Source organism: Uloborus diversus, chromosome 4, assembly GCF_026930045.1.
Source record: "Uloborus diversus isolate 005 chromosome 4, Udiv.v.3.1, whole genome shotgun sequence".
Taxonomy (NCBI): Eukaryota; Metazoa; Arthropoda; class Arachnida; order Araneae; family Uloboridae; genus Uloborus; species Uloborus diversus.
The window spans coordinates 143,065,397-143,080,462 of record NC_072734.1 but is presented as its reverse complement, the minus strand read 5'-3'; the positions used below and the strand labels follow the sequence as shown (position 1 = coordinate 143,080,462).

The following is a 15,066-nucleotide window of genomic DNA, read 5'->3' as shown; positions in this document are numbered from 1 at the left end:
AGAGAATTATTGGAATTAAACGAAGCATATGAAATTGTACTGAAAGGGATGACCAGCACAAAACTATTACTTTGTGGTGAAGTTGCAAGGTGAAGTACAAATTTTATTCCTTTCATTGTTAGAAGTTAAAATTAATTCATATTCTTGTATTTACATATGCAGTGATTAAACAATTTTTAGACGAACTTAAACTGTGCAAAGGAATACAAAATTTTGTTGAAACTTGGATATTATGATCTGATGAACACAAGAAGCAGAGGTGCAATTCTGCTCCAATCACACATTTAATTCGTGATGTGCCCTAAAGGAATTTTTTTGGAAATTTGTGCCAACCCTGAGTTTGTTAGGTATTTTGTCGATTCTCGCGAGGAGGGACATGGCCGACGCATTTGCGTCGACTGACCAATCACAAGTCCCTAAACAAGGCCCCAGCTGATAAAAACGTTGTTTACACACACCGGGGTAGGTCATCCAAACACTATTGTGCTCACGTGTGTTTTTGTTATGTATTTGAAAGAAATGTTTTAAAAACAAACCGAAGTAAATTTAGATATTTTTTTCTAATAGGCGTGTGGGTCGTGCCTTTGTACGCTGACTGTAGAAAGGCAATGGTCTATCACCAACGAAATGCTGAGTACATTGAGGAAAATAGTGGAAAAGCATGAAGCAAATTTTAACCCAAATGACATCAGGAACGTCATCGACAGTTATATAAAAGAAAGGAAAGACAGAAAAGCCAAGAGTGATCCAACCGCTAAATTCTTCACCAGTAAGTAAAGGAAATGAGGAAAAATAGACCCAATTTTAATAAACATATTTTGATATTTTTTTCTAATCGTAAAAAATTTCCAAGTCGATTTTTTTTCGTAAACTTGCAATGTAAGGTCACTGTTTACATTATTGTGTTTTATTTAGATTGCATTTTGAGCCTTTTTTTTTTTTTTCGTGATTTTTCAAATGCTCAAACTAGGTCAAACATAAACACTTAAGGAAGGTTTGACCCATTATGCGGGTGGTTTGGCTCAGAGAGTGAAATTTATAGAAATCCTGATCAAATAATTGTGAAGGTACATGCAATAATAAAATCTAAATAAATGCCATACATTGTAAAAAAGCAGTCGAAAACTCTGTACTATGGAATAAGTAAAACGACAACAACGTGTATAAAGTGCAAATAAAGTAATAAAATAGAGTTAAAAACTCAGCAAACAGGTGTCGTTGCTGTTCTGTGACGCATGTGCTTCCGATTTCCATGTCTATTTACTTTGCTTCCTTCCATTTTTGTTTATTTGTCGTTCGTCTACTTTGTGTAGACTTTTTGTTCTTCTTTTATGCACTGATGAAGGGGCTTGCATTTGACAGCCCCGAAACAGCTGTTTGCTGAGTTTTTAACTCTATTTTATTACTTTATTTGTACTTTATACACGTTGTTCTCGTTTTATTCAAATGCCATACATTTCTTTAATTATTTCACATAGTAAAAAATCTGAACCAAAATTGTTGAATTTATATTAAAGTTTGAAAGGAATTTCATTAGAATCAGTAGAGATTCAGATCGTTAGAAATGTCGTTAAATTTCATTTTCAAAGCAGCTCATTTTGTGCCTTACTTTGTAATTATAAAATTACTAGTTAATGAGAGACAGGCAAAATGTAACAACAGCCGCCTCACTTTCTGTTTGGAATATAATACATAAAATATTTTTATTTATTGAGTTCCTAATTTTTGGAAGTCAGTTAGAACTACTTACATCATAACACACCTGTTGTTTCTTGATAGATTTATACTGAACTAGTGTTCGCCCAGTGGTCGAAATTCGACCATATTCATAAATGAATATTTATAAAAAACTTGTATGAATTTAACTATTTCCAACATTTTTATTTCTACTCTTACTCATGTTTACTGCATATCTGAAGACATACAATTTTTATACGGACACACAATACCACAGTAATAATTTATTCCTATCTTGCTTTTTATCTGTTAAACTCAAAATAAATGGATGAAAGGGGATGTTTCGGTAATGGAGTCGTTTCCGAAATTTTCCAAGTATTTTTTTCCTGAAAGAGAATGCTTAAAAACAAAGGTTTTAACCGTTTTTTTTTTAATAATTTGAAAAAAAATTAATATTTTTAACAACTATTTTAATTGGTGCGCAGATTGAAAGTAATTTTTTGGCATCAAAAGCGGTAAAATGCCACTCATTGATGCCATTAGAGCACATCGCAAATTATCATAACCCGAAAACGCGGTTGAGAGTAAACCGTAAATATTTAGCGCGGCAATGGAGTCGCGCGCCAAAGTACATCACTCATAACGTCATAAAGACCACGCCTTATTTCCAAAATCGACATTCAAAAAAGTTTTAAAAAAACAACTGTTGAGAAAATAAAAGTTTTTTTCTGGCTTTTTTTTTCTTATTCTATCTATTTCAGTGACTAAAAGTAGTACTTTTGATTGAAGGAAACAATCCCATTGAGAAATTGGTGTGGTCGACAAATTGCTGGTTTGGATAATTTTATTTTGGATATCATGTTGCTTTGTGCTAACCCTATGCAAATAAATGTTTCCCTACTCTTTGTTTACGTATGCAAAGGAAAAACATTTTTTCGCGCTGGCATTGGAAACAAAAAAATTGACGCTAATGGATAAAAATCACCATTTATCCAATTTTCGAAATCTTTCCGTATGAAAAGAAGCATCAAAACTCAATTTATACGTAAACCTTCTGTGTGAACAATGATACTTACAAAACGTCATATACCTGTCCATTCCTCACTGGGCGTCGTAATAGTAGTACAATTTTTAAAAAAAGTCGACTATGTGATTTGTTTATGGTTAAGGGCGGTGCATAACTGATGTCACACTTTTCAACATTTTCGACCCTCTTCCCCTTCTACTAAGTCACAATGTTTTGCACTTCACTATACCCCCTCTTCCCTTTGTCTCATGTCACGCTGTTTTTCATAAACGTTCCTATTAAAAAAAGGCTTGTTGTTACGTTCACGCCATTGTATGCCCCTCTTGTCATGTCTTTCCTCTCCTTTGTCACAAACTGTTACTATTTCGTGAACCCCACCTTAAACTGGGACTTCATTCGTGGACAGCCCCTATTTTGTGGCAACCGTATGCAAATATACATTTCCCTACTCTTTGTTTTCGTATGCAAATTAAAAACATTTCTCGAGCTGCAATTGGTGCCAAAAATTTGACGCTAATAGATGAAGAACACCCGCCAATTTATCAATTATCGAAATCTTTCCGAATGAAATGATCCTGCGAAACTCAGATTATACGTAAAACTTATGCATGAACAATGCTTCTTTTAATAAGTTTAATATTATTGAGTAAGTTGTCTTCATCTATGCCGTTAGAATTATTAAGTTCCAAACAGTCAAATGAACGAATCCTACTTGCTACATTACAAAATTGTCCATTCAAAAACACTGGAAGTCGCAATAATAGTGTTTTTTTTTTTTTTTTTCTTTTTTAAATCGTGTTTGTGAATTGTTTACTGTTTAGGGGAAAACTGCCAAATGCACTTTTAAAAAATTTTGATCTCTCTCCCCTTTGTCGCAAAGTTTCACATTTCACCATACCCCTCTTCCCTTTGCCACATATCACGTTGCTTTTCATAAACGTTCTTATCAAAAAAAGAGTGATTTCCCATTCACCCCATTGTATGTTCCTTTGTCATTTATTTCCTGTTTTTAATAAACGTTCTTATCAAAAAAAAAAAAAAAAAAAGCTCGATATCCTATTCTCTCCATTGTATATTCTTCTTGTCATTTATTTCCTCCGCCTTGTCACGAACGGCTACAATTTAATGAACCCCACCTTAAAGAGGGAGTTCATTCGTAGTCAGTTCCTTGCAAATAGACATTTCTGTACTCATTTTTTACGAATGCAAAAGAAAAATATTTCTCGACCTGGCATTGGTGCCAAAATGGATAAAGTTCGCAAATTTCACAATTATGGAAGTCGTTCTGAATGAAATGATGCCGCAAAACTCCCTTTATACGTAAAAATTCGTACAAACAATATTTTTTTTTAAGTAGGCATGATCTTGCCGTTAAATATAAAATTTCCAACAGTCAAATGAGCGAACTCTACTCACGACAACATATAATTTGTCTATGCGAAAGCACTGGACGTCGTAATAATACGCCAATTTTATCAAAAGTTCCACCTTGAGATCTGTTTCTGGTGATAGCAAATACAGGTATTATTGGGAGCTGGAACTGAAATTCGTCCCTCACTCCGTAAAATAATTTATTTAAATATGAAAACCGCGAAAACATATCGAAATGAAAATATTTTAAATACCCGTAGTTACCCAAAAAGCCTAAATAATAAAAACAAATGCAAGTATTTTATTTCTTTATGCTTAAGCGAGAACTGGCAACGCCACAATATTATCCAGCAGTTTCTTCACGCTAACTATGTCGCGTGAAAAAGCAAATAAAAATGAATTTTCACTAACTTTTAATTGCTTCTAGTTCATTTTCTAGTCATCTTAGAGGGTTTTCGTTTTTTTGCCGTAAACGGGGGGTAAACGATTTTAGAAGTAGTTTTCATGAGCTTTCCAACCATACCAAGCTCAAAGCACTAAAATGCATTTTTCGTGTAGAAAAAGCGGTTTAAAAAATTAATTAAAATTTAATGTTTCACGCTTCCAACAATGAATTTCAACAATGGAAAAGATATAAAATTAAAATTTTTGAGTTTCGCTAACTAAAAAACGCTTATAACTTTTTTTCTAGTGGATTTAGGTTATTGGACCTTGGGCGCCCTGACAATTTTTTCGTTAGGAGTATTTTTTAAAGACCTTTCCAACCATATCAAATTCGAAAACATTGGACCATCCGTTCGCGTAGAAAGAGCCCTTTAGGACGAAAATGCGTTTTTTATTAATATTTCCGTTAATTAGCGTTCGATTTCAAAAATTCTTGTTGATGACACTAAATTTCCGCAAAAGCTACTGAACAAAAAAAGAATGAAGGAAATCGGTTCACAAACAGAGGAGGAATCGGTACCGAAAGAAAACAGCTTGCCTATTAATATATAAAGATACGTCAACATATTTCATAAAATGGTCTTTCATGTGTATCCATATCTATATATTGATATTTAACATATTTTCAACCTTATTTCAATCTTAATTTTTTTTTTTTTTTTTTTTTTTTTTTTTTTTTTTTTGCGCATTTGGTTCTATGAAAATTAAGTCTTGTGATGTCATTTATTTTTTGTGGAAGTCTGCAGGCAGTATTCAGATTTGTTTTGAAATATAAAATGCATACTAATTTTTAAACTGCAACCCATCAAGAAATATCGTCCCCAAGTATCGTTAGAATTCGAAGAAGCGTGCTGTCAAGGTAGCTAAAACCTGCAACAAGTTGTTACGATCTTAAATATAAAGAACAACCCATCAAGAAAATATTGATTCCAAAAACAAAATGTAGACCATACAAACATTTAGGGCAACAAACTTAAATAACACCGCACATATAGAGTATCTATAATATCTTCAGCGGAAAGATAGACCGAAAGTAAGTAAATGAGTTTTCAGAAAGGTTGTCAGATTTAGGGACTTTCTCTGCAGTGTTTACCATTGTTCACCGTAAGTTTGACACTGATTTGTTAATTATCACCGTCACATAAGTGGATGTCGCTGCCAAAGGACGTATAGTGAACCCTCGTTTTACGAGTGGGTTACATTCCTCGGAAATTCCGCGTAAATCAAAACTGCGTAAATTAATACTTAATATTAGTGTTAAAATAGGGGTAAGGTTCGGTAGATAAAAAAAATATAATTCAGTCTAGTGATGATTAATCGTATAATAAGTTTCATGTGTACTTATATAGATTTCTATGCACAACATGCATAAAGTAAACACAAAATAATTTGGCGTTTATGAAAAGGAGCTGGCTGTGATAGTTTTTTGGCAGTCAAGAATTTTGGTCTGTAGTTCTTTACAGAGCATTAACGCATCAATGATCGTTTCCATAATAAAATCTTCCTTCACTAACAAATTAGAAAGATCATTTCTATTGTCAATGAATGGCTCAAAATTTACAATATTAACGTTTTTGGTTCTGTGTCATCGATGTCGGTATTCTCGTTGCTTTTGTCCTCCTATGTCATTCCTAAAAGTTCTTCTTCCAGTGAGTTCTGAACTGTGTGAGTTTAATAAATTTACTTCTGAAAAGAGCTCTGGAACCAATCGCATAAAATGTCTCCATTGTCCCAGGCTCGATTATTAGCACGCCAAAATATTTTTTTACGTGTAATATGAAAATTTTAGGAGTTTGGATTTTGAAAGAGGGGAAAATTTAATCCGTTTGTATTGCTGCATCCGCGTAAAGTAAAATAAAGGTGTTGAATCTTAAACGGCGAACAATCGAAATCACGTAAAATATGCCCGCGAAAACGAGGGTCCACTGTATTTCTTCATTTAGATCTTGTTTAGCTTTTCCATGAAGCAGCACTAAAGTGATGTTTTTATAAACAACTGAAATGTTTTGCAGATGAATCTCTTGTATCATCACTGGTTCAATTCGTTGGTGACGGTGCTCTTACTGTCTCTATCTTCATCGGAGGTTTCTTGCAAAGCCTTGTACAGAATCCAGAATGCCAAGAAAAAATGTATCAGGAGATAGCTGAAGTGTTGGGCACAGAAAGACTTCCAATTATGGATGACAAAAGCAGTCTTCCGTACGTTAATGCTTTTTTGCAAGAAGTTATTAGATGCTCTGAATTTTTTCCTATGTTTCCCAGCTTACAATGCACAAGTAAGATATACAGAAATATATATTTAAGGTTAACACAACAGTAGTGCCAAGTGCTTCAGTACTGCCTACTTTCAGGGTTACATTTGAAAAGACAAGATTCCGGGTCTCCCAATGGATTCAAATGTGCATCCAACGTGCAAGAGGTATTACCTCCTGCACGTTTGAATCCATTGGGAAACCTGGAATCCTTTTTTCTTTTTTTCAAATGTAAACCTTGAAGCGACCACTACTGAAGCACTGGCCACTACTGGCGTCTTTACCTTAGTCCTTCATTTTTATTTTCATGTATTTGATGGTATAGGATAGACTGACCAATGAATGAATTCTGTAGCGGACAGAAAACCTTCCGTCGACTTGAACAATAATGTTCGACCACATTAACAAACACCACCCAGTGAATGAGCACCTCGTATTTTTTGTGACAAAAAAGATTTTAAGAATTTTTTTTTTTTTTTAGATGAATTTACAGTAGTAACTCCCTTCTTTCCATTTCCAGAGAGAAAAATGCTAGATAATGCTGTGTTTGAGCACTGGTTGGGGTATTCATTCACTGGGTCGGGGTACTTTTTTTTTCATTTCAACCCCCTCCCCCCCCCCCCAAAAAAAAACGCCTTGATGCAGAAACATAAATGTTCTCGCATTTTTTTTTAAACTAAATACATCATTTAAAGCGGTTTTACTGTCACGTGGCAAATACTACAATTAGGGATTGCAATACCGGACCAAAAATTCAGTACCGGTATTCGACATTTTTAAAACGTGATACCGGAATACCGGTATTTGAAATTTCTCAAAAAAGCTTGAAAACATATTGTTTTGTTGCCATATTTCATAATTTTGTACTGAAATTGTATTATTTATGAAAACGCATTGTTAACAAATACTATAAAATTAAGGTACAAATGCTATAGTAAAAAATCAATAATTGTGAAAAAAAAAGTATAATGCATCTATTAGATTATCTTTAAACCTGGAACTCATTTTAGTAGTCAACTTTCCTACAGTTGAAAATACCCTTTCTGAATTCACGCAGGTCGGTGGTATTGTTAACAATGTGAGATACACCTCCTCTAATTGTCTAGAAGTCTTTCATCTTCGAATAATTCGGTATCTTCTCTTCAGCAGGAGAGACTTGTGTTTGCATTTTATTAGCTCTTTGATTTGAAACTTACTATAAACTTGACTGAATTTTATCCTGTTACTTTCTTTTATTCGTTTTCGCTTTCTTTTCAAAATTCTTCATAATTATAGTTATGGGAATACCTGAAAATATGTTTCAATTGATTATTCTTTACCGGCAAAATTTTTAAGGCGCTATATAATTTCTATATATCATCTTGCTAAGTAGGAAGCCAAATAGCAAAACAGCACAACAAACCAATACTTCCGACAACAAATTACCATTTGTGATGCTAACAAGAAAAAGTCTTTGCTAAAATTTAGTACGGTTGAGACAAATAATTAAAATATAAATCCCAAAGTATTAATGAAATTGATGGTTGGAATAAATTGTCCATAGAACAAATGCATTAAAAATTACACTCGAAAGTAAGTTTCACAAAAGGGAAAATGAGTGATCAGGGAAATGGAGAAAATAAAAACATGATGCACAAAAGCGCACGAAAATGCGATTCCTCCTACCACCTTATTAACGACAATATAATTTTGCAATCTTTTCGCTATTTTTGTTTATGGATATTTCATTAGTTCGTGCTTTTGAAGCTAAATTTTTGCATCAATATATTGATTTGATTCCTTATCTTGGAAAAAGAAATGTGCATTTAAAATATAAGTAGATATTTAATGTTAAATTGAAAATTACTTAAATGAAACTATTTATTATTTTCAGCTAATACCGAAAATACCGGTATTTTACCTCAGCCAATACCGGTATTACGAAATTGCAGAATTGCTCGAAATACGGGTATTCGGTATACCGGTATACGGGTATTGCAATCACTAACTACAATTTTTAACGAAGGAATTTTTCAAAAGGAAAATTATCTTAATTTTCATTTTCTGTTCGGTCTACCCTGGTATCGTTTTGTAAGTGGCACCATTTTTGCGTCAGTGGGAAACTATCTTCAACCATCCAGGGCGGTAATTTACTGAATATATCTTCAACCAGTTCCAATGAATTGGTAAGCGATGTAAAAATTTCATTACTCCGGTTGTGGTTAGATGCTAACAGAATCCGTAATAAGGCTCTTATCTAGTCAAGACTCTTATCTAGTCCTATTTAGATTTGAACAGTGAATAACGCAACGCAATTTTTTTTTATCGCTCATGAGAAAACAATCCATATTGATTCATTATAGCTAATGTATTAGCACCGCCAGAATCTCTCTGGAGGGGGTAATAACAAGTCAAAATTCTCTCCGAGAGGCGTTCGGTCATTGAAACTTAAAGTATTTATATTGTCATACTAGCATTGAAAATATGACTTTAAATCAAGAGTTGGTGGGGAAAATCACCACTGACCGTCTACAACGCTGCTCCCCCGGACTGGCGAACCGTTCACACTTATGAGTAAAAGCTACTTTAAAATCTAATACTTACATACCAAATTCAACAATTTTTTTACTTTTGTTCAGAGCATAATGATATGCAGATGATACTATTTTTGTGTTAGATTTCTTCTTTATGGCCAGTTTTCATTTAAAAAATTTTTTTGACCTAGAACCATTTTTTCAGAGTATTAGCAGATAAACTAAATAGGCGTGTAAATTAGCTTACAACTTGATTAGAGTGTGAAGCTTGTAATAAACTGCAAATTAATATAAATTGGCTGACGGTTTTGTATTGTTTTGTTTTCACCTCTTCTGGTTGAATCTTGCCCATATTATCAAAGCGTTTTTCTTAATTAATAAAAAGTCAAAATGGATCATATTTTTAGAAATGTATATGAGGTGCAGCAAAATCTCAATGCGGCAAGTGTTTTTTGACATGATATATTTTAGAACGATTCCGTGGCCTTCATGTTCACATTAGATAAATTTTTACGATCAATAAGCTGACCTTGTTCTAAGTCTATAAATGTTTTATAATTGTGCTTAAACGTAAATGACAAAAAAAAAGTGAGAAATAAGCTTAGTATTACCCTTTTTTTACTTCCTTTTACAAAAAAGGAAATATTGTATTCGCGAAAAAAATTTCACTCAAAAGTCGGCCTTAATTTCCATTTTTCTCACCCCGAACGAATATTGAGTTTTCTTTCGACCCGACCACACGTGGAACGTACAAACATCCGAAATATCAATTTTGACGACCCCCGAGTTAATTACAACGAATTTTCTCGTGACGTCCGTATGTACGTATGTATGTGCGTATGTGTGTATGTGTGTATATGCGTATGTATCTCGCATAACTCAAAAACGGTATGTCTTAGAAAGTTGAAATATGGTACGTACACTCCTAGTGGGGTTTAGTTGTTCACCTTCTCTTTTGGTTGCATTCGAATGGTCCTAAGGGGGTCTTTCGCCTCTTTTTGGGGGGAAATCATTAATTTCGATGTAAACTCAAGTGGTGTTAAAATTTATCGCACACTTGGCGATATATCGTCAGTCTTTTGGCCGCCAAGTTTTGTCACTAACTTGACGACAAATTTGGCGATTTTTTAAAATTTGGTTTTAATTTGGTTACTGTTGGTCATATTTAGAGAGTAAACAATTGAATCACTTTAAAATTGCCAATAATGTGGAAATGACAATAAATTGGAGTAAAAGGAAGTCATGTGATGCACACATCAGCTCGTTTTAATCATAGTTGTCGTATTACATTTAATCCTTCTTGACTTCCTTAAGTATGAACGTACCGCAGTGTAGCTTTACCTTCATACCGTACACTTTTAAGTTGATTCTTTGACAATCATTTAAAAAGAAATAACTATAATTCTGTGCTGTCAAGCAGTAAGCATTTTTATCCCTTCAGCAATATTTAAATATTTTTCTTCAAAAAACATGTTTTGAATGTTATTTCATTTCTACAGAGGAAACAACGGTCATGGGATATAGAATACCCAAAGGAGCCATAACTATTCTCAACTCCTGGTCTGCAAACCATGATCCACTAGTCTACGATGATCCATATAAATTCGACCCTTCAAGATTTATCACTCGCCCTGGGAAGCAAAGATCAGAAACGCCAATCATTTTTGGAATTGGTGAGTAAAATTCTGTAAATGGCTCTGTTTATCAAAAGAATATAACTTTCTTAAACAATTAATAACTAGGAGATTTATATTTGTTCTATTTAAAACCTTTTATGATTCTTTGAGAGAGAAAAAAAAGTTAAATACATCAACTAAATGAAAGAAGTTGTAATCTGCAAAAGCAGTTAAGGACGCTGCATCAATCATAAAGGATTTTGCTTTTTTAAAATTTTTTATTAATAGATTTTTTTCTTTGCTTTTTGTTCTCTTTGGAACACTATATTATTTAACTGAATCGTGTGGATTTGTGTGCATTTAACAAACCTCTTTTTCAAATGGATGCGTCGTAGGCAAAAGAAGTTGTAATGTTAGTCGGCAATTTGATATACACATGGTCTCCACATGGGGGAGACCAGGGGGTTACATCAAAAATGGGGTCCGGGATAAAAATAAAAAAAAAAGAATACCGGAGCATACCGGCATTTCAACATTTCAAGAAAAAACTTAAGTCAAAATTATTTTATATGGATATTTTAAAAATTGACAAAACTTGAAGGGTATCACAGCTTGAAATTGCAAGTGGACTTCTTGTAGGACCTTGGATACGTATATTTTGGTATACGATACCAATATGTATGCATAGTTGAGATGTGAATGCAATTTATAATGGTTGCTTCTGAAAAAACAATGCAACTTGTACCTTTAAATATCACAAAATATGTAAGCCTAAAAGATAGATTTTTGTTTTATATAACGAATAATATTTAGTCATCAAAACACTAAAGATTCACTTTAAGCAAAACACAGAATGACTTTAGTCATTGCCCATTACAACTTTGCCTTCGGTGTGCAATGGAAAGTTTTAGATCTTGCCTTTTTTCTGCTTTTTATGAAATATTACATATAAACAGCACAAAGACGGAATGTAATTATTTGTGTTCTTTTTCACGCTTAATAGCATGAGCGTAACTTTTCCACAGTTATTTGCAATTGTCTGATGTTTCAGCCATTTTCAGATTGAATTCAAAACGGAAATTATTTTTTTTTTAATATACTATCTTGGATTAAAGCATGACGACGGTTACATTTATTACTTAAAGCCAAAAAAACGATTTATATTTGCAATGTTACAGCATAAGAATTTATATTATGTTTAGTTATCGAATAATTAATGTAAGACTCAATGCTTGATGCAAAAAAATGAGAATTTTTTACTCACACATTTGGCAAAAGGATTATTTTTAATTTGCTAAGAATGTCGTAATTTTCGTACTGGATTCAAAACAAAAATGATATATATATATATATATATATATATATATATATTCATCTTGACGAGTCAAAATTATAATTTTGATATTTTGATGAAGCATGCTTCAAATTTGCAAATCCAATTTAAAACGTTGGCATATTTAGCTTATGTAATCGAATGAGTACTGCACACTTTAATGCGAAGAGTTGAAATTAATTAATTCACAATTCAAGCATTATTTGAAATGTTTACATGTTTATTAGATACGTGAAGCGCTGTGGTAATAATGTTCTGTATTTATTTATTCCTTAGGAAAGCGATCCTGTGCAGGTGAGGCGTTTACAATGATGCAGGCGTTTTTGTTTTTAACAGCAACGGTACAAAACTTTAAGGTTTGCCCGGCAGAAGGATCGGCAACTAAAGCATCAATATTTTATGAGCCTGAAGACATGAAACTAATACTGAAGCCCAGACATCTAAAGTAACATTGAGAGCTCTAACTGGAAATGAAAGTTAGCTCGTCACCGAACAAAGTGTAGAAAACTTCCTTGGAGCATCTTGATGACCATTGAATCAATTGCCTATTTTCAATCACTAAATGTAATACAATAGTCCAGTAAGTCCGAGGTAAAGCTTGACCACGAAAAGAAGCGGATGACCTTGAAGCGAAACATCATTTGTATCATTTGTAATAGGTAGAATCTGCCAGAAAGCACCCGCCTTCTGTTCGTGGTCAAGCTATAATCGTGGCTTGAGCTACCTCGGATTATTGAAAAATTTGGTTATCCGGAAAATTCTTCCAGATTAAAATGTTACAGCTTTTAACTGACATAAGGAGAAGCACCTTTTACTTCCTTTTACAAGGAACAGCAAGTTTTATATTCGTGAAAAATGTATTATTGGAATTTGAACATAAATTTCGCTTTCAATTACTTCTGCGATTTTGACTCGCATTTATGTGGGCAATTTTTTAGGCAACGAAACATTTTGACAGTGCCCGAATCCATTTCGATGAGTGTTGCCAGACCTCTGTATCTATGTGTTTCCGAGGGTATCTATGTATCTCGTAGAACACAAAAACTTTAGCTGTGGAAGTTTAAACTTCATATATACGACTCGCGCGGCGTAAAGTTGTGATTTTTTTTTTTTTTTTTGACTGCAAACGAGTATTCTAAAAGACATATTTGCACGTTCTTTGTGACAAAACAATGTGAATTTTAAGTTATCTCCAAGACATTTCTCAATTCGTATTTTGTAGTCAGAATATTTCGCACTACTTAGGCTAATGGTGGGTAAAAATGAAATTTTTACCAACCTCTGAGTGAATTTTTTTTATTATTATTTACTGTATGCAGTTAAATAAGTTTAATAGGGACGAAAGATTTCGATTTTCATATTTTGATGAAAATCATCTTTAGCAACTAAAAAATATTACTGAAAATGTAAAGTTAGCACCTCGAATCAAGCAGAACATAGAATTTTCGAGACTCAGATTTTCGAAACTATACTGTATTGAATATCTGGTGGTGTCCTACTTAAGTTCGAAAAACACCAGACTGAGTTAATATGATGTTTTGTTTTTGCAGAAATAAAACTCTATCAGTCTAGCATAGTAACCTCTCTAGTATATAATATGTTTGTAAATTTGCAATTACCCTGAAGTCAGCTGTGTAAGTGATGCGTAAAGAATGAACCAGGGATGCAGAATCGGAGGCAAAATGATTGACTCCGATTTCAGTAGTTGCAAAGCCTCCGACACCTGTATACAAAAATCTGTTTGAGCTCTACTCAGCAGCATTTGTAGAGTTGCCAACTCAGAGGGGAAATTACCGCCTCCGAGTTCTGGAATTTTAAAGCCTCAGATTTTTGACTCCTTTACCCCAAGTCAGACCAACTCCATGACTCCGATTCCGACTCTGCCACCATGGAACAAACTCATGTCATTGTGAAACGTTTTTGTTGATGTTCTAATGCAATTTGGGAGATTCAAGCTGCTTTTGCGAAGCAAGAAAGAATTGAGGTAGAAGAGAGCAGCTCTTGAAAAAGTGAGGCTCCACTATAAGGACAAGACCATAGGGGGTTAACATCATTGAGATACCGTAAAGACCTCCATCCCGATGAAGGCGTTCAATGAATGTCGGCAACAGCAGCAGCATCGCTGAGAGGCAAGATCTCTCAGCGATGCTTTCTTGCTTTGAATCTACTAATACTGATATTCGAGAGCTGTTAGAAAAGTATTCAGTATTTGGGGGGGGGGGGAACCTGATGGATATGAATTAAGTGTGCTTGCCTGAGATTAATTTTGAATATTTAAGCGCATGCGTCAATTTTTTCCCGTCTGTCAAAAACGTCAGTCACTGGCAAACACAGTTTGACTAAGTTAGTGCGTTCTCGTTTTTTTTTTTTTTTTTTCACGAAAAATGACAGAGAAACTGGAGCAGTGATGCAGCGATAATCTTTTTTTATTAAGAGACCGACAAGTGGAAACCATTCGCCAATTGCAGACCACTTTCGGTGACAATTTCTCAGCACATTTATCGCACTTGGTTATGATAGTTTTGTCAAAAAAACAGACTCGTGTGGGTCGATATGCTCTATAATCTCCTGATATAGCTGCTTGCGACTTCTGGCTGTTCTCCAAACTTTAGGAGCGATTGAAAAGTACGATATTTCGAAAAAGAAATTTCTGCAATAACAAACAAACTGCGCTCCACTCCGAAGCAAGCTTTTTCTGAATACTTTCAACAACGGCAGCATGGCTGAGAGAAGTTTGGGGAGTCCCAGAAAGACTACTTTGAGGGTGATAAAGTTTTAAACGCCTAGGTTTCCCAGTTTTTTTTTCCTCAGCCAAAGATCAGATACTTTTTTT

The 15,066-nt window shown here is 33.9% G+C and overlaps 1 protein-coding gene across 1 annotated transcript; it reads left to right on the top strand.

The window, feature by feature from the left end:
* Positions 1–627: 627 nt before the first annotated feature.
* On the top strand, positions 628–13,129 carry LOC129220887 (cytochrome P450 1A1-like). Its single transcript, XM_054855322.1, has 4 exons — positions 628–769; positions 6,532–6,795; positions 10,784–10,957; positions 12,510–13,129. Exons 1-4 carry the CDS (start codon positions 628–630, stop codon positions 12,680–12,682), a joined length of 753 nt encoding a protein of 250 aa, XP_054711297.1. The 3' UTR covers positions 12,683–13,129.
* The last annotated feature ends 1,937 nt before the right edge of the window (positions 13,130–15,066 follow it).